Source organism: Synchiropus splendidus, chromosome 17, assembly GCF_027744825.2.
Source record: "Synchiropus splendidus isolate RoL2022-P1 chromosome 17, RoL_Sspl_1.0, whole genome shotgun sequence".
NCBI classification, from domain to species: Eukaryota; Metazoa; Chordata; class Actinopteri; order Syngnathiformes; family Callionymidae; genus Synchiropus; species Synchiropus splendidus.
In genome coordinates, this window is record NC_071350.1 from 20597855 (window position 1) to 20618376 (window position 20522).

The 20522-nt window shown below is 54.8% G+C and overlaps 3 protein-coding genes across 5 annotated transcripts in view; 1 reads left to right on the forward strand and 2 right to left on the reverse strand.

The window, feature by feature from the left end:
• The first annotated feature begins 2453 nt into the window (after positions 1 to 2453).
• Positions 2454 to 9713, forward strand: trim3b (tripartite motif containing 3b). Its single transcript, XM_053846962.1, is given in 16 exon segments — positions 2454 to 2590; positions 3796 to 3925; positions 4084 to 4194; positions 4302 to 4453; positions 4512 to 4547; positions 4549 to 4810; positions 4873 to 4971; positions 5040 to 5192; positions 6231 to 6609; positions 6677 to 6780; positions 6844 to 7011; positions 7077 to 7245; positions 8242 to 8283; positions 8411 to 8481; positions 8553 to 8693; positions 8779 to 9713. Coding segments are annotated over 16 exon segments (2298 nt in total). The 5' UTR covers positions 2454 to 2456; the 3' UTR covers positions 8926 to 9713.
• A 55-nt stretch (positions 9714 to 9768) lies between these two features.
• trim47 (tripartite motif containing 47) lies at positions 9769 to 14751 on the reverse strand. 2 transcript variants are annotated; one of them, XM_053846958.1, is made up of 8 exons: positions 14494 to 14751; positions 14219 to 14424; positions 12624 to 12669; positions 12400 to 12495; positions 11405 to 11629; positions 10966 to 10988; positions 10774 to 10895; positions 9769 to 10705 (listed from the first exon to the last, which is right to left on the reverse strand). In XM_053846958.1, exons 1-8 carry the CDS (start codon positions 14674 to 14676, stop codon positions 10176 to 10178), a joined length of 1431 nt encoding a protein of 476 aa, XP_053702933.1. In that variant the 5' UTR covers positions 14677 to 14751; the 3' UTR covers positions 9769 to 10175. The 2 variants fall into 2 exon arrangements, with proteins under 2 accessions (XP_053702933.1, XP_053702934.1); XM_053846959.1 differs by lacking the exons at positions 14219 to 14424; positions 14494 to 14751 and adding an exon at positions 13222 to 13819.
• A 27-nt stretch (positions 14752 to 14778) lies between these two features.
• LOC128748307 (FRAS1-related extracellular matrix protein 2-like) overlaps positions 14779 to 20522 on the reverse strand; it is a 34301-nt gene continuing 28557 nt past the window's right edge. For both annotated transcript variants that reach the window (XM_053846949.1, XM_053846948.1), the window contains 9 exons: positions 19163 to 19355; positions 18975 to 19100; positions 18644 to 18771; positions 18443 to 18577; positions 18257 to 18383; positions 18001 to 18188; positions 17787 to 17933; positions 16024 to 17428; positions 14779 to 14842 (listed from right to left, as the gene is read on the reverse strand). In XM_053846949.1, the coding sequence (XP_053702924.1) occupies positions 16913 to 17428; positions 17787 to 17933; positions 18001 to 18188; positions 18257 to 18383; positions 18443 to 18577; positions 18644 to 18771; positions 18975 to 19100; positions 19163 to 19355 (1560 nt within the window). In that variant the 3' untranslated portion in view covers positions 14779 to 14842; positions 16024 to 16912. The remainder of the gene's footprint in view (positions 14843 to 16023; positions 17429 to 17786; positions 17934 to 18000; positions 18189 to 18256; positions 18384 to 18442; positions 18578 to 18643; positions 18772 to 18974; positions 19101 to 19162; positions 19356 to 20522) is intronic.

The following is a 20522-nucleotide window of genomic DNA, read 5'->3' on the forward strand; positions in this document are numbered from 1 at the left end:
CGCGACCTCGCTCTGCCTCTCGATGGCCTCACCTTCTGTGGATGGACGCCTCGCTCTCTGGAGGAGTGTGTCAGGCGGCTGAATCCTCGCTGTAAGTAAAGACCTTGACTGTCCCCCCTCACACCCTGCTGCTGTGGAGGACCTCTTCAGACATGCGGCATCTGTGTGTGTGTGTGTGTGCTGCTGCACGGTGGGTGGAACAAGAGTGAAGCCTCCAGGCTGAAGGTCTGAGCAGGGATTGAGCTTGGAGAAAAGTCTGCCTTCAACGTGACAGAATGTTTGGGGTGGGGTGGTCATGTGACCAACGGGCGGAACGAAAACAATCAGTGGCTGATCATTTCTGTTTCATTTCTCACGTTAAAAAATATATATATGGATACTTGATCATGTGACCATTCCTGGCCCATTTGAATGGATTCTGCTGCTCTCGACTCTTTTCAAAGCCGTCAGCTGGGATGATGCAGGAGGAAACGAGTGAGGAAAGTTCACAGCTGCATGACATGTGTGCTCCTGCCTGCTGACCAGTCCAGTGTCAGTCCTGCGACGGGCAGCACACCACTCCCTCGTCTTGTGTCTGCTCTCAGCGAAGCTTGAAGGAAGCCCTTCTCCGTCTCCAGTCTTGTGCTGTTGCTGGGCCTCTTCCGAGGCTCTCCTGAAGAAAGTTCTGGACAGGCTCTGCCGGCTGGCTGGAGCGTCACTGGCCTCAGTGCTGCTGAACGGACTCCTTCATGTCTGATGCTGCAGCCACGAGTGATGGTGGAAGTGCTGTTCACCTGTCCTGGGCCATCTGAGCCGTGCACTGCTGTCCAGACAGACGCTTCCTCTGACGCATTCCAGAGCAGCGCGGCGAGCCATGGTGATCATCTCAGCTCTGCTCAGGTCCCTCGCTCAGCCTCGCTCAGCCTCGCTCAGCCTCTCAAACCCTCGCCCTCCCACCCACACTGATGCAGATGGAGACTCCGAATCCAACAACTTCTCACCATGTGATCTCTCTCTCTCTCTCTCTCCCTCCTCTCTCTCTCTCTCTCCCTCCCTCTCTCTCTCTCTCTCTCTCTCTCCCTCCTCTCTCTCTCTCTCTCCCTCCCTCTCTCTCCCTCCTCTCTCTCTCCCTCTCTCTCCCTCCTCTCTCTCTCTCCCTCCTCTCTCTCTCTCCCTCTCTCTCTCTCCTCTCCTCTCTCTCTCTCTCTCTCTCTCTCTCCCTCCTCTCTCTCTCTCTCTCCCTCCCTCTCTCTCCCTCCTCTCTCTCTCTCCCTCCTCTCTCTCTCTCTCTCCCTCCCTCTCTCTCCCTCCTCTCTCTCTCCCTCTCTCTCCCTCCTCTCTCTCTCTCCCTCCTCCCTCCTCTCTCTCTCGCCCTCTCTCCTCTCTCTCTCTCTCCCTCCTCTCTCTCTCTCCCTCCTCCCTCCTCTCTCTCTCTCTCTCTCTCTCTCTCTCTCGCCCTCTCTCCTCTCTCTCTCTCTCCCTCTCCTCTCTCCCTCCCTCCTCTCTCTCCCTCTCTCTCTCCCCTCCCTCACACCCCACCTCACCCTCCGGCCGCTAGATTGTTGCTCCATGATTCAACCACCACATTGTTGTCGGTGCAACTGAGGGACTCAGGTCCACCTCTGCTGTGCTCCTCTGGGCCGGCCTTTGACCTTCACAGTTGAAAAGTCGGGGGGCCTTGTTCCGTGAGGACAAACAGTCTGGAGCCCCGGTGGAGCCCAGTGCAGAGGGAGGCCCCTGGTTTCAGCTCAGCTCTGTCAAAGGCCCGATCCATTCATCGGCCCAGGTTAGCATCCCGCTCCACTCACCTCTCACCTCTCATGAAGGTGGGGCACATCTTGGCATGCACCGATAGATCCGGGCGGGAAACGCTGCTTTCATGGGGAGAGCAGCTGAAGTAGGAGGAGCAATGTTCATGGCTCCTCTGGGGCGCGGCAACATGATGAGGAGGTATTCAGAAGAGTCAGAGGACTTGCAGTGAGTGACAGTGGAAGAATTTGGTCTAAGCTGCAGTCGCAGTGGTGAGGAGGGACCACCAGTGAGTGTCACCACTGCAGGTGGACGGGTGGAAGAGCATGAGCTGAATCTGAAGGGCCCATCCTGGACGATATGGAGGGCCCATCCTGGACGATATGGAGGGCCCATCCTGGACGGTATGGAGGGCCCATCCTGGATGTTTCAGTGTCCGTCTTAGCCAAAAGCCTGGTGTGATGAGAGCATCCGAGCGTGAATCTGTATGACTCAGCCAGTTCATGGTGATCGTCACCTAACAAGTGGCGCCTGTTCTCTTGTGCTCAGCAGATGTGGTGGAGCTGAGTCAGGCCTGAAGGTGGCAGGGATTAACGGTGAACAGCGGAGGCAGTGTTGTGCTGGTGGAGGAGCTCAAGCCCTCTCCTGGCTCCCGTCCCTGGTCCCCCTCTGAAAGTCTTTCTGTCTGGCTGCAGGTTCGTGGCTGTTGACGGGGAACGTCGGCTGAAATGGCGGCGCGGGAGGCGGCGAGCTCCAGCCCTGTGGTGCGGCAGATAGACAAGCAGTTTCTGGTCTGCAGCATCTGTTTGGATCACTACCGCAGCCCTAAAGTGCTGCCCTGTCTGCACACCTTCTGTGAAAGGTAGAGCTCACTTGCTTCCAGTCTCTCTGGAGCACACATCAAATGATGAACGTCAAGGTCACTGGCTAGAGCTCCTTTGCTTCCGAGCAAATTGCTGTGTGACCCAGGAGCACACAGTCGCAGGTGAGGTCTGGACTGGCTGAGGGGACACCCGCAGGATGACTGGGGAGGCATGGAGAAAACAGCAGGGATAACATCAGCACAAACAGTGGACACGAGCCAGAGCCCCGCTGAGGCGATCTGCTTCAGACAGATGCTGCTCAAAGGCACGGCGTGTTTTTACCTGAGAGAGCGGAGCCACTCCTGCTGAGCCTTGTTCTCAGCGCTGGAGCTTCAGCTCGTGTGGCATGAGTTCTCCTCCGTGACTGATACAACCGTCTATGACACTCTATGTCACGTGAGCTGGGCCACCTTCCCCAGAACAAATGGACCCGGGGCCATTCCACAGAAGTGACTCATGACTCTTGACTTCATCTGTGATCAACAACCATATTGAATCTACTGACACGTAAACAAAGCAAAACCTTGTGAAGTGACATGAAACCATGTGACCAGCGCACAGATATTTATTTGTCATGGAAAAGTCCAACCAGCAGCAGAAGCAGGTGCAGGTCATGTTCATCACATTCACTAAAGAAGAAAAGAAGAAAAATACACTTATTTTTTATAATTGGAAAAACGGAATAAAATAAATATGATAAACCATGTCTAAATCTCATAAAATAAAACAATATATATTCCAAAGAAGATGCAAGTGAAGTGTAAATGAAAGTCTCACCATTTCAAAGCTGCTCCAACAGGTGAACAGTGTGTACTGTAGGGGGCGCCACCACTGTCTTCATCGTTGTTTCTTTCCAAGAACTTCTCCATAGTTGGTGACTATCACAGATGTGCAGCTGTCAAGTCACTTCACTGACTCACTGCTGCCACCATACGTGGCTCATGGGTTCAGACTCAGCCTCTCACGGCCCAGGACACTTGTCGCTCACGGTCCAGCCACTGGCCTCGATGGTGAAGAATCAAGTGTCATGAGAATAACAAAGAAGAATTTGATGATAAAGGAAAACAAACGAAAGTAAGGTCAGAGAGACAGCCAGTCACAGTGGTGAAAAGGCGACCGAGCCATTGCTGACTTCCATCACCTTCACGTGTGATGTGGGGTCACTGCGCTGCGGCTGACCGCTCACCTGCTTCCATCTCCGCAGCTGTCTTCAGAACTACATCCCTCCAGAGTCCCTGACGCTCTCGTGTCCCGTCTGTCCACAGACTTCCATTCTGCCCGAACAAGGAGTGGGCGCTCTTCAGAACAACTTCTTCATCACCAGCCTCATGGAGGTTTGATCCAGCCCTGCTTTCTTTCACAGCGCAGTGACTGGCAGGGCGGCTCTGCGGCATGTTTCCCAGTGCCTGTCATCTGTCTCAGACCTGAAGTGGCTCTCAGTGCCGCCCAGGCTTGTGACCTGTTCGCTGACGCTGGGCTTCTCTGGGGCCAGGTCCTGCAGCGAGAGCCCCAGTGCTCGCGAGCGGAGGCCTGCAGTCTTCTGGGGTCAGTCAGCGCCGGCGCTGCAGGGAAACCTCTCTGCTGCCCAAATCACCAGGGCAAGGTGAGATGGAGGTCCAACCTCAGGAATGAAACAGGGTGTGAGGTCTTTTTAGGATCTTCAGCCGTGAACCGCTTCGGTGAAGTTTGACCTTGTTGACCCACCTGCAGGTGATGGAGTTCTACTGCGAGTCCTGCGAGACCGCCATGTGCGCGGACTGCACCGAGGGCGAGCACGGCGAGCACCTGACTGTTCCTCTGCGGGACGTCGTGGAGCAGCAGAAGGCGGCGCTGAAGACACAGCTGGAGGCCATTCACAGCAGGTGAGGCCCGGCTCGGCCGGCTCCCGTCCACACGGATGGATGAAGGCGGCTCTCTCAGACTCCCGCAGCTGAGCGCAGCCATCCAGCTGGTGAGCGGGGAAGAATGACGCCGTGTCGGAAATCAGCAGAAGCTTCGAGGAGCTGGAGCGGGCTCTGCATCAGCGGAAGAGCGCTCTGGTCATGGACCTGGAGAGCATCTGCAGCAGCAAGCAGCGGGTGAGTGGCGGCTGGAGTGCGGGCGGGCCCAGGTGACTCTCCCTCCAGGCGCAGCTCTCCTCGCTCCTGCAGGGCCGGGAGCACATCCACAGCAGCTGCAGCTTCACCCAGCAGGCGCTCAGCCACGGAAGTGCCACCGAGGTGAGTCCAGGTGCGCCGCCGAGTCCCAGCGAGCCGCTCGTGAGCGCCTCTCCTCGCCGAAGGTGCTGCTGGTTCAGAAACAGATGAGCGAGCGGGTCACGGCGCTGGCGAGACACGACTTTCCGGAGAGACCGCAGCAGAACGCTCAGCTCACCTGCCAGGTAGGGTGGCCGCTCAGGTGGAGTCCTGCCGGCTTCACTCCTGCGTCTCCTCTGCACCCGTTCCTCAGGTGGAGAGCGAAGGTCTGCGTCGGTCCATCCAGAACCTCGGCGTGCTCCTCACCACCGCGGCGGTGGCTCACACGTCCGTCGCCACTGGGGAGGGCCTTCGCCACGCCGTCACTGGGCAGCACCACACCATCACCGTCACCACAAAGGACAAAGTAAACGTTTCCTTTTCACGTACGAAGTTAACTGGGACATCAGGTTGAGCCTTCACGCTGCCGAAGGTGGAGAGGCCTTCAGGAAAGTGGGAAGATCAAGCTCCTCATGTTGATCTCCCCAGTTATCCGTGTCAGTTAAACATCCACACAGATCAAAGGAACAAGACACGCACGCGTACCGCTGTCCTTGTGGGGACCTCCCCCTAAACTTGACCCTCCAACACATGACTCCCCTGAACCAAAGTGGAACCCAGTTATTCTGAAGGTTTCACCCACAAACCGAGAAAAAATGTCAAGAACTGAGCCCCAAAAGTCCAGCGGAACCAGGTACAGGAGGACTCTGGCTTTGATGGAGTCTTACGTTTGTCATTTCACTCTTCAGTCATAAAGGAAGATGTGGTGCACGTTCAGAAACTAGTGGTGGGACTTGTGAATGACAAAAAACGTGTTCACTGAATTGAACTGAACAGTGTGTGCTCTGCAGACAGCAGTGAAGCTTTGTCAGCGCAGGAGTTCCTGCTCCACTGATCCCACTGATGCAGCTGGGATGAGAACAACAACAACAAACATGGAGGGATCCTCCCTGAACCAAAGCAGCTGTTGGCTTTGGTTCAGGGAGGTTTCTCACTCCACAATGTCCAGGGTTTCCACCACTCTGGATGGACAAACATTTCCAAGACATGAAAAGAGCTCTAGTCTAAATCAGGTCAGATAAAGACTTGACTAGAGACACCATGGAGGTTCATTGTCAAACTGAGGCAAAACAATCTGGAATATGAGTGAAATGATTCACTCATATTCCAGATTCATTCATACTGAATAATGTGGCAAATACTCTTATACAGCCATTGAGATTAATTAACCGCAAATTGTCTCATGAATGACATTAGTTTTTCAATGGAATCCCACCCCATCAGAAGCAAACTTCTGGCTGTAGATCTCTCAAGCCAAGGTCAATGACGGGCAGGAGGTTGGGCTCGTCTGCGTCCTCTGGTCCACCTCTCCGTCCTGCGGCGCCTGACGCTGTTGCCTCTGCAGGACGGGGAGTTGGTGCGCACAGGCAACGCCGTCCTGCAGGCCGACATCACTTCTGCGGACGGAGGCCGAGCGGCAGAGCCTGAAATCACCGACAACAAAAACGGCACTTACGAGGTGAGCTACACGCTGCGGGCAGAGGGAGAGTACTCCTTCTCTCTGACGCTGTACGGCCAAGCCATCCGAGGAAGCCCCTTCCGCCTGCGGGCCCTCAAGCCGTCGGACGTCCCCCAGTCACCGGACGTCGTGAAGCGGAGGGTGAAGTCTCCCAGCGGCACCGGGGGACACGTCCGGCTGAAGGCCGTGCGGCGGCCCTCCAGCATGTACAGCGCCACCAAGAAGAAGGAGAACCCCATTGAGGACGAGCTCATCTACAGAGTGGGTGAGTGCAGTCCCCGCCCGCGGCCCTGAGTGGCTGGGACAGCTGAGTTCTGACTGCTGTGGCCCAGGTTGCCGTGGCAGAGAGAAGGGGGAGTTCACCAACCTGCAGGACATCTCGGCGTCCAGCAGTGGCCGGGTGGTGGTGGCCGACAGCAACAACCAGGGCATCCAGGTGAGAGCGGCGCCGGCGGGCGGAGAGGTCTTGCCTGCTGGATCCTTCCCACCTTTGTCCCAGGTCTTCTCCAACGACGGCCAGTTCAAGATGCGCTTCGGAGTCAGGGGCCGGACGCCGGGGCAGCTCCAGAGGCCCACTGGCGTCACAGTGGACTTGAACGGGGACGTGGTGGTGGCCGACTACGACAACCGCTGGGTCAGCATCTTCTCCTCTGAGGGGAAGTTCAAGGTGAAGTCCACCCGAGGCGCCTGGGCAGCTTCTCCTGACTGATCGCTCCTCCTCCCTCGGAGCAGAATAAGATCGGCGCCGGACGGCTCATGGGTCCGAAGGGCGTGGCGGTGGACAAGAACGGACACATCATCGTCGTGGACAACAAAGCCTGCTGTGTCTTCATCTTCCAGTCCAACGGGAAGCTGGTGACCAAGTTTGGGGGCAGAGGAACATCTGACCGTCAGTTGGCAGGTGAGGGACGGCACCGTCACATGAGCGTCGCTGCTCAGGTGGTTCAGTAGTGCAGTGTTCTTCACCCTCTCTCTGGCCACAGCAGCCGTGGTTCACACCACCACAGGAACCTGGGCCACTTCAAGTCCTGTAGAAACTCCCTCTTCACTGGTGAAACACTGCAGCTCCTGTCTTTGTTTCCCGTGTGTCCAGAAAGAGGCGGCAATACGGCTAAATAGATCATGGTTCATTGATGTGTGGACTGACTTGAAATCACTGTTTGGATGGGATCACTTCTCTTTTGTATGATGTGACTGTAGTTTCCAGACAAATCCTTGGCTTCTCTGCCTGAACTTGCTTCATAACAACAGTGATTCTTTCTCTCTTCACATGTATTTGGTGGTGCGTTTCGTTGTTCAGAGCCACCTTTTAGAGCCCAGAGCAGACGTTGACAGTCCATGAGCATCAATACAGTTGAGTGGAAGTCAGACAGGTCAGGTTAGCCGTTAGCTCTGTTAGCTCCTCACCTTGGTTGCTCCTCCACACCTTCTCACTGTCATGATTTCATGGCATCATATCGCCGCCTCTGTCTCCGGACACATGAGGTGACGCTGGATCATTTTCCCGCGCCACACCTGACACGCTCTCACCTGGGTCTCACCTGAGGGTGAAAAACGCTTCTACAAACGTTGTCATGATCTTTCATTTCATCACATATTTCTGGTTCTTGCTCCCACCGACTGCTTCCATTAAACCAGTGCAGTGAAAGTGACAGACCTAGCATCCGTGGGGGCGGAGTCCCTCCCATCTGTGGCTTCCACAGAGGAGGATGGGAGGTTAGGGTTAGGGTTAGGTGACTCGCTATGACGCCATGGACAGCGATAGTCAGTGGGTGTTCAGGCGCCACCTGCCGACACAGAGGACCAGAGGCGGCAGCTGAGTAGAAGCCAGGAGGGGGAGAGATGTTGACCACCTCTTTTCTGTCTTTCTGTTCCCCCCATGTTTCCCTCCACTCAGACAAACTCGGCCCAAACTATAATAAATCTGGCTCCGTTTTCAGTAAGTACGGTGTGTGACTCAGCGTGACGACTGGCGTCCTTAGCGTCAGCTCTGGATCGACACAGTCCTGTGAATGACGCAGCAGCGATGGCGTGTCAGGCCTGAACGCTCCGCTCTGTCCTCGCAGGCCCCCACTTTGTTGCCGTGAACAACAAGAACGAAATTATCGTGACCGACTTCCACAATCACTCAGTCAAGGTAGGCACCAGTCACCCCGACTAGCTGGGAAGGGATGAAGGCTGGGTGTGAGATGACGCGCTCTGTCGCAGGTTTACAACGCAGACGGCGAGCTTCTGTTCAAGTTCGGCTCTCACGGCGAAGGCAACGGTCAGTTCAACGCCCCCACTGGCGTGGCAGTGGACGCCAACGGCAACATCATCGTGGCGGACTGGGGCAACAGCAGGATGCAGGTGAGCCATCCAAGCCATGGAGGAAGCACCGTCCGCGTGGTGTGATGACTTGCTGAGTCACGTCCAAGGTCTGACCTGTGTTCAGGTGTTCGACAGCAGCGGCTCCTTCCTGTCCTACATCAACACGTCAGCCGACCCGCTCTACGGGCCGCAGGGACTCGCACTCACGTCCGACGGACACGTGGCAGACTCAGGGAACCACTGTTTCAAGGTTTACAGATACCTGCAGTAGAAGCTCGCCAAGTCCAGGTGTTTCTCCAGCCCAGAGGAAGGCTCGCCGCCGCTCATCATCCCCTCTGGCGTCTCCTGGACCGCTTCATCCCTCACACACTCTGGACATCAGCTGGTGGTCCATGCTCAGCTGCGGTGGCAGTGCCATGGAGAAACGCTTCCTTCAGCACGTGCATCACATGAGTGGCGGGCGGGTTTCTTCCCGCTCGGCTGCTTGCCAAAGACTGTCATCCATAAGCCCAACAGGATCATGAAAAGCAGCCAGCCTGGTACCAACACGAGCCACGGCGCCTCACCTGTGGACTGTGTGTGGCACTATGGTCAACACTGACTGGGATGAGAATGACCGGTCGTTTCTTGAGTTTACCATGTTTTTCTGCTGAAACATCCGCCTCAGGCTGTGTGATGGAAGTGACGGGACACTGAGCAGCTTCTGGTGAGTGGGTTTCCCGGGCGACACGCTCTCTGCACTGTTTGCTACTCACACATCCCTCAGTCTGCGTTCTGGTTTTGATTTGTTCAGTCTCTGCGTGAGGTCCTTGGGCGGAGCCACACTTTCACATGTCACATGACTCGCAGCCCCCAGTCAGTCAGAATCTCTGGCCCCGGCCAGCTACATGAGTGTCAATATTAAAGGATCTGATCTGTGGAGCTTTGTTGTTCCGCTCATGCTCCATCCCGAGCCCGAGGTTCCAAGGTCACCTCATGAGTGTTCGGCTTCAAGGCCGCGGCTGCTTTCTGAAGCGACCCATCCTGACCCAGTGATGAGGGCAGCAGGGGGCGCCAACAAAGGAGCGGTGAGGGTCACGGGATGGAAGTCAAGCAAGAAGCAGATCACAGGCAGTTCAGAGAAGGGTTTTATCTATCAGCAGAGGATACAAGCAGGTCACATGAGGTGAAGAAGCAGAGGAAATACACGTACAGTCAGGAGCTCTGCAACCTCACCTTCCACTAAAATCAGTAAAAGCTTCTTAAAAAAAAAAAAAAAAAAACAAACTGTGAAGTGAACCGAAACACGGATGTAGAACGCGGAGGAAAAGCCAAGTTCACGTCAGTAAACCAGCTGGCACTCCGTATAAAAAAAGGCTAGAAGTGACGCGGACTTGGAGAGGCCACCACGGCGACTGCTTTCCATTGGCCGCCGACAGCAGCGTGAGCTGGAGTCACGCGGGCCTCCTCGCAGAAGAAAAGCTGAGGCGGCGGCGGCGGGGCCAGCGCCAGTCCGAGCGCACGGGCCAACTGGGACGCAGCTCAGTAGTAGTGGCAGATCTGAATCCGGCTGTACGGGTCGTTCTTCCCCGGACTGAAGAACGGGGTCACTGGCTCCGTGAAGTGAGTCTCAAACATGAAGACGCGCTTCATGGTCACGGCGTCGTAGAAGCTCACGCGCCCGCGGTCGTAGTCCAGGTAAACGCCGACGCGCGGCGAGTTCCAGTAGTCGGCGATGGTGAAGCGGCCGTGCTCGCCGTTGGCATAGAGGCGGTCCTGCAGGCAGATGCTCCAGTAGCCAGCAGAGGGCGTGAGGCTGATGAAGCCCTTCCTGTTGCTGCACTCGTTGGTGACCCCGAGGTACCACACCCCTTTGTCCTTCACGTCCACCTCCCAGTAGTGCTGCCCGCTGCTGTACTGCGCCGTGGCCAGGACGCCGTAGAAGCGCGTGAAGCGCGACGGCAAGTCCGGCTCGTTGGAGCGGCCGCAGCCCTCCTCCACTTTGGTGTCGAAGTCCGAGATGAGCAGGTTTGGGTGGGCCGTGTCCGGATCCAGGGTCAGGTTCTGAGGCACTAAGCACAAAGAAGGGTGGTGAGAGGCCTGTGAGCCGCTGACACGGCCCACTGCCAGCGCCACTCACTGGTGTGCAGCAGGTGCATCATCTTCTTCCAGATGATCAGCTGGAAAGGACCTGTGAAGTCGGTGAACTCGGTCTGGCAGTTGGTGGGCTCCAGGGTGGGGAAGCGGGAGCGGCTGAGCAAACTGTGGGGAGGAGAGCCGCGTCACTGGGGGCCACATCACAGCAGGGGCCACACTACTTCCTGCTACTTACTCGTCGCTCAGCTTGGCCAGGCTCTGTTGGAGGACGAGAAGACCAGTGAGAACCAGAGAACCACATCCGTCCACCGCACCCCAAAACCACCTCAAACGCCTTGGCCTTGTCACCCAAGGTTTGCCGACTTCAACCAACCGTCACGAGCTCAGAGGAGTCGACCTCGCGAGCGCGCAGGAATGGCTAGTGAGCGTATTCCATTCCAAACACATGCAGAGAATCCTCACACACAAGCTAACCGACCGGGCTCCAGCTGGACACCGAAGTCACATGGCACAGGTGACGGCGCCGCACCGCTGACACGTTTAGCGTTTCTCAAAGCGAGCGACGGCTAGAACGGAGGAGGAAGAGGTTCCTTTCAGACGGAGTCACTCCTCAGCCCACGAGTCGCCGGGAGCAGAGCCATACAGAAGCTGGTGCCAAACGCCAATGGGCTCACCTCCGTGCGGACGTCAGCCCCGAGGTGGCTGTAGATGCCTTCCATGGTCTTCTGCACGCTGGCGGAGGCTTCCTCTACGGCCGTCAAGTTGTCGTTGACCACGCTCATCACACTCACTTCCTCAGCGTCCAGGCTGTCCAGGATGGAGTCCCTCTCGTCCAGCAGGAAGCGGACCAGCGACCCCACGTCTGCCTCGATCTTCTCCTTCAGCCTCTGTTTCCGCAGCTAAAACATTGGAAAAATGTTTGTGCTTGAGAAGGCAGGAGTGGGTGAACAGCAGCGCCACACACACACACACACGTTTGTACTGCTACCCCTGTGGGGACATTGCCACCACCCTTTCCCCAGCCTCTCACTCCAAAACACCTGAGCCAGGACTCTGGATCAGACTGGAAGCCAATTACAATCACCCAGTTCATTTGAAGTGAAACGGAGGTTTGGACCTGTGGGGGCCGGCAAAAGGTCCCCACGAGGCAGTATAAACAAGCCCACTCAGACGTGCACGCCAGACATGGTGGCCAAGCGGCCTATCCATTCCACAAGCCAACAGTGGGATGAGTCATCCGGCGGCGAACACGGAGACACATGAATATTCATGTACCAAATGTGTGACTTAGTGCAGCTGGCTCCTGCAGCACCACTGCTCACAGACAAACCAGCCTCACCATCAAGTCTCTACTCATCCCAATGTTGGGCACAGGACCCCACCGAAGACCCTTCCAGACCTGTCACGACACACACACTGGACCGGAGCCATCCGTCGGACTGAGCCGTCCGTGGCCCACGGGGCTCACGTTGGGCTCAGGTCCGACTTTAACAAGAGAAATAATGAAGTTCACGAGAAGTCAAGCAGAAGAAAGAGCTGCGAGATACTGGCCGTATCCTAGCAACAACACACTGGAGACCGGACCTTTGGGGAAGAGGGTGTGGGCAGCAGCGCGCACACGCACACACACACTCCCAGACAGAGAGAGGACACTGGCTTCTTTACTCACCCGGAGGTTACTCTTCGTCCTCTCCTCTGCGCCTTTCACCTTCTGATACAGGTGCTTCTTATAGTTGAGATCCCTCAGTTGCATTTGTAGCGTCATCTGACAAACACACAGCAGCAGCTCGGGTCACTCTCTGTCCGTCACAAAGACTCAAGACCACTAGCCACCAACATCCCCAGCGATTCGTTGATGGGACAGCTGTGCACGGCTTGAGTGTTGACACATACCTTCATGTCCTCAACAGCCTCAGCAAGTGGGGTCACAGCATGAAACCTGCAAGCAGGAAGGAGACGGGGATTACTGGACAGGACTGCAGCGCGAGCCTCCAGCATCCACGTCTCACCAAGTTACAAGAAGCAACACCAAGTCAAAGCGCATGGCCATGGCCGATTGACCTTGCTCTTCAAGGTCACGAAAAGATGGCGGAAGACTCAGGAAACCAGGTATGACACTGTGCATCACCACCACACACCACAGTCTGCGTCAGCCTTACCTTGACTCCTCCATCCAAGGCCCCTCCACCCAACTGACTGGCATGAAGTCACTACATCAGCAGCACAACTGGGCCACACTGGCAGAGCACAAAGCAAGGGACACTTGGTCTGAGCTAGCCAGTGGATTTCCAAGGTGTGAGGACGCTTGAGTGCATTCACACACATTTTTATGAACTTGGAGTCAACTCATTCATGTCATACTCAAAAAGGCTCCGACTCTTGAAATGTACATTCACACGGACACAAACAAAACTCAACAGATCATTCAGGTAAGTCAAAGTGTTCTCTACAAAGAGGCGATGATACTTTAGGAGAAAACCATTTCTGGTACCTTTCATCTTCCAGCAAGGATTCATATTCCCAAAGAGCCAGTGAAGAGATGAAACAAAAAAAGACTGTCTCTGAGCAACAGTATTTTATACGCACTGACAGATGACTCATCACAACTATGAGAGAAGAGCAGTCGTCATGTAAACAAGCTCTCAGGGACACTCGATTAGCAGCGGACGTCAGCTCCAAGGACATCTTGCTACTGGGATCACACACTCTTTGTTCTCCTGAGTGGAACACTGCCAGAGCAGGACCTTCTTCAGGCAGGACAAAGACTGTATTATTGATATGGAAATAAGCAAAACATCAAAGCGGCTTTGTTGCTTGTAGACTGGGAAAGCTGTTTAGGAGTCGATGGGGCAAAACTGTCCAACATGGCCCACCAAGTTCCAGGGGTCACCACAGAACAGTCTAGTCTAGTAGAATGTGAAAGCCCCTTCCAATCACTGGAGGCAGCGTTTCAGCATCTGTTTCAAACTTGTCACCGACCCGTACCACAAAGCTCACGACTCTCTCGAGCCCTTCTGAGCGCCGGCCACTAGGAGACCACCACGGAACTCAGGAAACCACAGTGGACGACCTGGCACCAGGGTGAGAGGAGGAGGAGGAGGAAGAGGAGGAAGAGGAAGAGGAGCAGGAGGAGGAGGAAGAGGAGGAGGAGGAAGAGGAGGAGGAGGAGGAGGAGGAAGAGGAGCAGCAGGAGGAAGAGGAGCAGGAGGAAGAGGAGCAGGAGGAAGAGGAGCAGGAGGAGGAGGAGGAGGAGGAAGAGGAGGAGGAGGAGGAGGAGGAGGAAGAGGAGCAGGAGGAGGAGGAGGAAGAGGAGCAGGAGGAGGAGGAGGAGGAGGAAGAGGAGCAGGAGGAGGAGGAAGAGGAGCAGGAGGAGGAGGAGGAGGAGGAAGAGGAGCAGGAGGAGGAGGAGGAGGAGGAGGAAGAGGAGCAGGAGGAAGAGGAGCAGGAGGAGGAGGAAGAGGAGCAGGAGGAGGGCGGGGGGAGCCCACCTGTGGGACTTGCTCTCCCTGCACACCACACACACGGGCCTCTGGTCCACCTGACAGAAGAACTTCAGCTCTTTGCCGTGCTCTCGACAAACAGCCTTTTCCTCGAGGGGGGTGGACTCGGATGGCGCCAGGAAGTTCAAGTCGTCCAGTTTAGCCACGAGACTTTGCACCAGGTAGTTCTTGGTGAAGATCCTTTTGGGGAACACCTGCAACGAGGAGAGAGCCGCCGCTCAACCGGCATGCCGTGGACTCACCCTCGCCCTGGAGTCACTCACCGTCCGGCACTGGGGACACTGGTAGCCGTAGCTCTCGCCATTTTCATCCCAGTGCGTCGTGATGCAGGCTTGACAGAAGTTATGGCCACATTTGAGAATGACGGGACACTTGTAGTAGTCCAGACAAATGGCGCAGGTGAGTTCTTTCTTCAGCTCCTCTTCGTTCTCTCCTGCCATCGCCATGTTGTTATCAGGTCGGGCGGGCTGCGGCTCACCAGCCGGAAGGGGAAGACGAGCTGGAGGCGGGACTCGTGCCTATTTGAGTAGGCGCCTGCGCCAGTCCGACCAATCAGCTCGCGCTTCGTCCGTCACGTGACGTGAGCGCGCCTTACAGGAAGTAAAGGAGACGCTTTGCGTCCGCGAGAACGCCAGTCAAAATAAAACAACCATTGTGTCATATCGCAAAGTCGCTAAATTGCACATTTAGTCGTCGTGTTGCCGGTATTGTTTACGCGTGCACTCATCTCACGGAGCCGGTGAGTGGCAAACCCCGCCACAAAACCAAACCCACCGTCTCCAAAACAAGGAAGGAACGACATGACCGGATCTGTGTTTGTTTACTTGTTCACGCGCTAACGCCACGTCCACGGCGGACTAGAATTGGCGCTTGACTGCCAGTCAATATTCCGACCCTCAGCTGAAGGCTTGAACCACGGCGATCGAACCACTGCATGGTGTCCGAGCAGGAGGCAGACTGAAGTCTGAAGACTGCATTGAGTCCGTCTACTGTTATGAAGCGGCTAAAGTGCTGAGCGTACTGCGGTCTGACTGTCGTGCTTCCGGTGCATAGCTCGACTTGACGGTGGTGGCGTACACTGGAGCCGAGAAGAGGACAATCACAGGGTTGAGCGATGCGGTGAAACGTACCGACTCAAAAGTTGATATTTGAATTCAAACAAAAAAAGTCAATAATAATGATTTTATAAAGTCAGTTCATTCCGATTTCAAACGGACTGGGGCAAAGACTATGGAGAGGCCTTCTGAGAACACATAACAATAATACATACTTTAACACTCGCAGCTCAAATTCACAACTCTGGGAGGTGGGACTAGCCACAGTGAATGGCTCCAGATTTATACATGTGAGCGTTGGTGTTTTGGTGCCAGCTTCAGTAGAGTAGACTGGAGGTACGTCTCTCCCCCAGATATGATAAGAACCACCGTATCTGTAGATGGACCTTCTCAACCAGGCAGCAGTTTGCTATGCCTGACAAGGCTTCAACACACGTTGTTTGGTATTTTTGTGAGGACCTCACATGGCCATAACCCCTTCCCCAGCCTCTCTCCCTTAACTTAACCGTCCAAACCAATGGCTAATTTAACCAGGACTCGTAACCAAACTGAAATAATAATAAATGTTTTCACCCGCTGAACCTTGTGAGGACCGGCCATTATTTCCTCCCAAGGCAAAATATCTTCACAAGAAGGTGGGTAGTCAAGTGTGCCAAAACACACACACACACACACAGAATCTAAATGACATTCTCTGACTGTACATAAAGTGAAAATGTGAAACAGAAAATAACTTACCAGGAAGCAAGGATATTTATTCATGTAAAAACTCCTCCATAAAAAGACACATAGTGAATATCATGTTTGATTGTGCCCCAGCTGTCACGTACGTGGAGAACTGGCCGTGGAGGGAACGCTGCGTTGCATAGTTTGGATTGGCTTCGTGATGACCAGTGACAGCAGGCAGAGTACACATTTAACCAGATGAGGTGAGGACGGTGCATGAATCGCATCAAAGGAAACAAGTCAACCATAAACACTTCTGGCAGTGAGCAAAGTCATCTATACCTGGAACAAATGCAAAGGTATCTGAGGTCCGAACACTGACTGAGAAAACGGAGGTTCCAAGTTCTTAACCTGATTCCAGTCAGGCCAAAGACACATAACAAAGGCAACACAATTCAGACAGAGAACGAAGAAGCGTCGCTCAAGCTCTGAGTGCTGAACAATGAAAACAGCGAAAGCATCCGACTGATAGCTCTCTGACCCGCGTCGTCCCCTGAGTGTCTGGTCCTAATAAGGTTTCTGTTGGAAAAGACGACTGCATCACTGTCATTCTGCTGTCTTTGTTTTCATCTGTCATAACATCTGCAGGCGCGCTTGCATTTGTCACCGCCTGCTGAGGGCGGGATGACACGCGGCTCTGCCCACACGCTGGAGGCTGGCCCGCTTCAGTGTCCCGGCGTGGTGGAAACAAGACCAAGAAAAGCAGACGCCACAGGTTCAGATGCAAGAAGCAGGAGGCAGCGACGACCTCATCCTGCAGGCCTCCCAGTGACGGGTGCATCACCTCAGGGACAGTGAAGGTGGGACATTTGGTGTCTTAAAAATAACTCGATAGTAGGTAAAAAAAAACAACAAAAAAACAAGAAAAGAAAACTCCTTTTTTGTCCATCCGCCAGTCCACTCAGACCTCGGAGCTGTTGTGACAGTCCTGCATCCGCACCACCAGCATGGGCTCGCTGCTGACGGAGCCCTTCACCGCCTCCTGCACTCCGTCTCGCCAGCCTTCCTTGGCATCCTTCCGTCTGCACCGCAGAACCAGAACCAGGGAGATGACGATGAGGACAGTCACGAGCAGACCCACCAGCGTGCCCACCACAGTCAGCACGCTCTCCTCATGCTCCTCCGCACGCGGCTCGCTGTGTTCCGACCCGACAGCCGACTGAACAGGCCAGTCGCCGGCGCCTCGCTTGGTGCGGTCCAAGGCGATGTGCATGATGTTGGTGCCGCGGTTGTTGTCGACGCCGATCTCCTCAGCGATGCGCGGAGCTTGGCTGTCGACGGACCGTCGGGGCCGGTGACCGCTGCTGGATGTTAAAGCGTGGTACTCCAGACTCCGCTTTCCGATTCCTCCGTTGGCTCTGTCTTTGGACCGGACCGTGTAAATAGTGTGGATGTACCACTCACGGCCGGCCGCCACCTGTGAGACGTGTCACCACAACAACACATTTCAGAGGTGGAGGGATTGGTGTGTCACGGAGAGAAAAAATGATGTAAAACATATCAAGGGAAAATGTGCTGGAATGCAATGAAGACATCCACTTTAAACCTATATTCAGAGAAGATTTCAACTGAGAAGCTCTTGATTTCACAACTTTGTTCTGGCCTCCATCCAGTCATCGTCCGTGTGTGGGAAGAGTAAAGGCCAGTCTCACCTAATCTGAATCAGCATTGTTCCCTCAAGGAGGACCACTGAAAACTAAAGCAGGAATCTCTTGACTAAAGCGCTGCTCACCAGTTTCTATTTCAAATCAGATGGAGGAGCAAAGGTGTGATACCTGGAACATGGCTGTGGAGTTGAGCCGGAAGCCGTCAGACCCGGGCTGTCGGACCAAAGACAGGGCGGCGGGGTCGTCCACTGCCAGCAAAGCATTAAAGCTGACGTCGCCAAACACTGGAGCCTGGGTCTCCGGCTGCGCCTTGTCCTGGAGCCATGAAAACCATTGAATGAGCTGCGGAAGGCTTTCAACGACATGGTGCACGAGCACTCACAAGTATTTTGAATCTGTAGAGCAGCGAGGGAGAGTCTGCCAGGCAGCCGAATTCAAACTTGGTGGGGTCGTATTTGGGGACGTAACCGTCGGCACCGGTGCAGAGGAAAACCTTCTCAATGCTACAGAAGAAGGAGTCTCCCAGGTTCTGCACAGGGTCCACCATGACGCGACCGTAGATGGTGTCCCCTGAGGAGATCGTCAGATCTGTTATCCTCCTCCTCCTCATCTCTGGAGGTCCAGAGGGCAGGTCTCACCTTCGGAGAAGGCCACGTCGCTTTCCTGACCAAAGCCCATGGAGCCGTCAGAGAGCCACAAGTTCTTCTTGGACAGCAGGAACAGATGAGTGTTCAGACTGAATTCCACCGCCACCGGGTCGCTGACCTGAGGAAGCAGTGGTCAGCTGTGACAAGGCCATGTCTCCGTCAACACAAGCCAGTTACCTGCTGGAAGCGGATGTCCAGGTCAAAGGTGAGCGGCTCTCTGGGACTGCAGACTGGAGGAAGCGTGTACTCCGTGTTCTGAGCCGCGGTGCAGGGGATCAGTTTGACGGTGTAGCTTCCGGAGTAGTCTCTCACCTACAGAGAGAGCTTCACATGACATAGCAGCTCACGGCCAAGCGTGTACTTCACATTAGTACTCACGGCAAAGTCTGAAGTGAAGGTCCACTGCTGGACCGGCTGGTTGTAGGTGGGCTCGCTCCTCACCAGGCTGAGGTTAAAGGTCAGGCCAGGGTGGTCCACACTCATCACCATGGATGACACGGACGTAGCTGAGAGGAAGAAATGCAGTTGTTTGCCAAGTCCTCAAAGGCGGTGGCCCATTCAGAGCTACTTCTTGCCCCGGCTTGAACATGGAGCTTCACCCTCCCTCAGTCTCACTAATTCTGTTGATGTCACGACAGGTGAGGTCCAACTCAAAGCAAAGGATGACGGACAGAGACAGGCTGGAACATTGACATGCTTCAGATCTCACCGGCCCTCCTGAGTCTTCCTCCAGAGTGAGCCTCCACAAACAGCCCGCGGAACCGAGCTTTGGTGCGGAAGTTCACCACCAACCGTCCCTGCTCATTGATGCGCATGCTGGTGGGATACAATGCACCTGAACAGACACGCGGGGTCAGTCGAGCCCAGCCCGTCTCCACACACCATCTCGTGTCACACCTTGCAGCTCGGCCTGCGGCGGGCTGCCGATGCCGTCCTTCCATAGGATGGCGGTGTCGTAGACAAAAGTGAGACGCAGCTCGGACTGAAGGTCGAAGTGTTGCCAGCCCCCGGTGCCCACGGGCGAGTGGAACACATAGGACACGTAGAGGGGAACACGCAGGGTCACGTAAGACTGCACCAAGTTCAGGACCTGTCGACAGAGAGAGAAGCCAAGAGCTGTCGGATCATGAATGTGACGCCGACGATGAACGGCGCCAGTGAGACAGGATTGCAGCCTGGCGAAACATCTCTTCACTGTCACTCCCACGCCAGCCAGCAACAGTGGGCTGGACAGGAAAAAGCCAGGAGGTGGCGCTGCTGACACCTGTGGACATGCTTGTATTTCTTTCACTAATTTGGAACCCATTATTTATTTCTACACCACTTTCTGCACCACTCATGTCACTTGTACTGCAACAACTGCCACTGTCCCAAACAATGCTAACGCTAGCAGTGGTAGTGTAGCATCTTCTGAATGACACTGTCAATGTCACGCATGACAGATTGAGGTTTGTGACACGTATTATTGGGGAGAGGCGAAGTACGAATCATTTCATGTTTCAGGGTTTGGGCACTTCCCATTGACAGCGTGTCCTATCCTGTAAACCTGCCCTGAGCACCATGACCGTGGCCAGTTGGAACTGGCTTTTGCCCTCACGAGGTGCACTGTTTACCAGGTCAAGGGCACTTGCTCAGTCATCCACTTGCTGCAGCGATGTCGTGAATTGTCACTAGTGAGACAAATAAAGGTTTAGCTTCACTATTTCACTATTTACATTCAGTACTAGTGCTACTACTGCAGCCATGAAGTCATTGTAGCATCAACAACAAACAGCCACTGACTGACACCTCAGCACTGTGACAATGATGCAGGCGTCTTTTTCCTCGACTGGTCTGACTGCTTCCTTCGGGAGTCTTTTCTGTTCATTCAGCACTTCCAATCAAATCAGTCAGTTGAAGAGGAATGGCTTTAACAGTTCTGCGCCGCAGGCCTTAATAGTTGGGCACGGTCCAGTGTCTCACCAGAGACAAATTGCACTGGAGGTGTCATGGCTGCCCTCAAGAGTTCACCTGCTCCCGGCTGTGGTGGTGACCGGTCCACTCACGGCTCTCTGTCAACAGCTCGAGAGCCGCAGGCTCTGCTGCTCTGCGTACACTCAACTCAAAGATCTGCAACTGCGCAACATAAGAACGTGGGACTTTCTTCCATGACTTGATAGACTGCCTTGGATCCTGCTGAGTCGACTTGAACATGATGAAACAAAGGTTTGGAAGTTCAATTCTCATCCCGTGATACTTCTGGCTCCATTTCAGATCC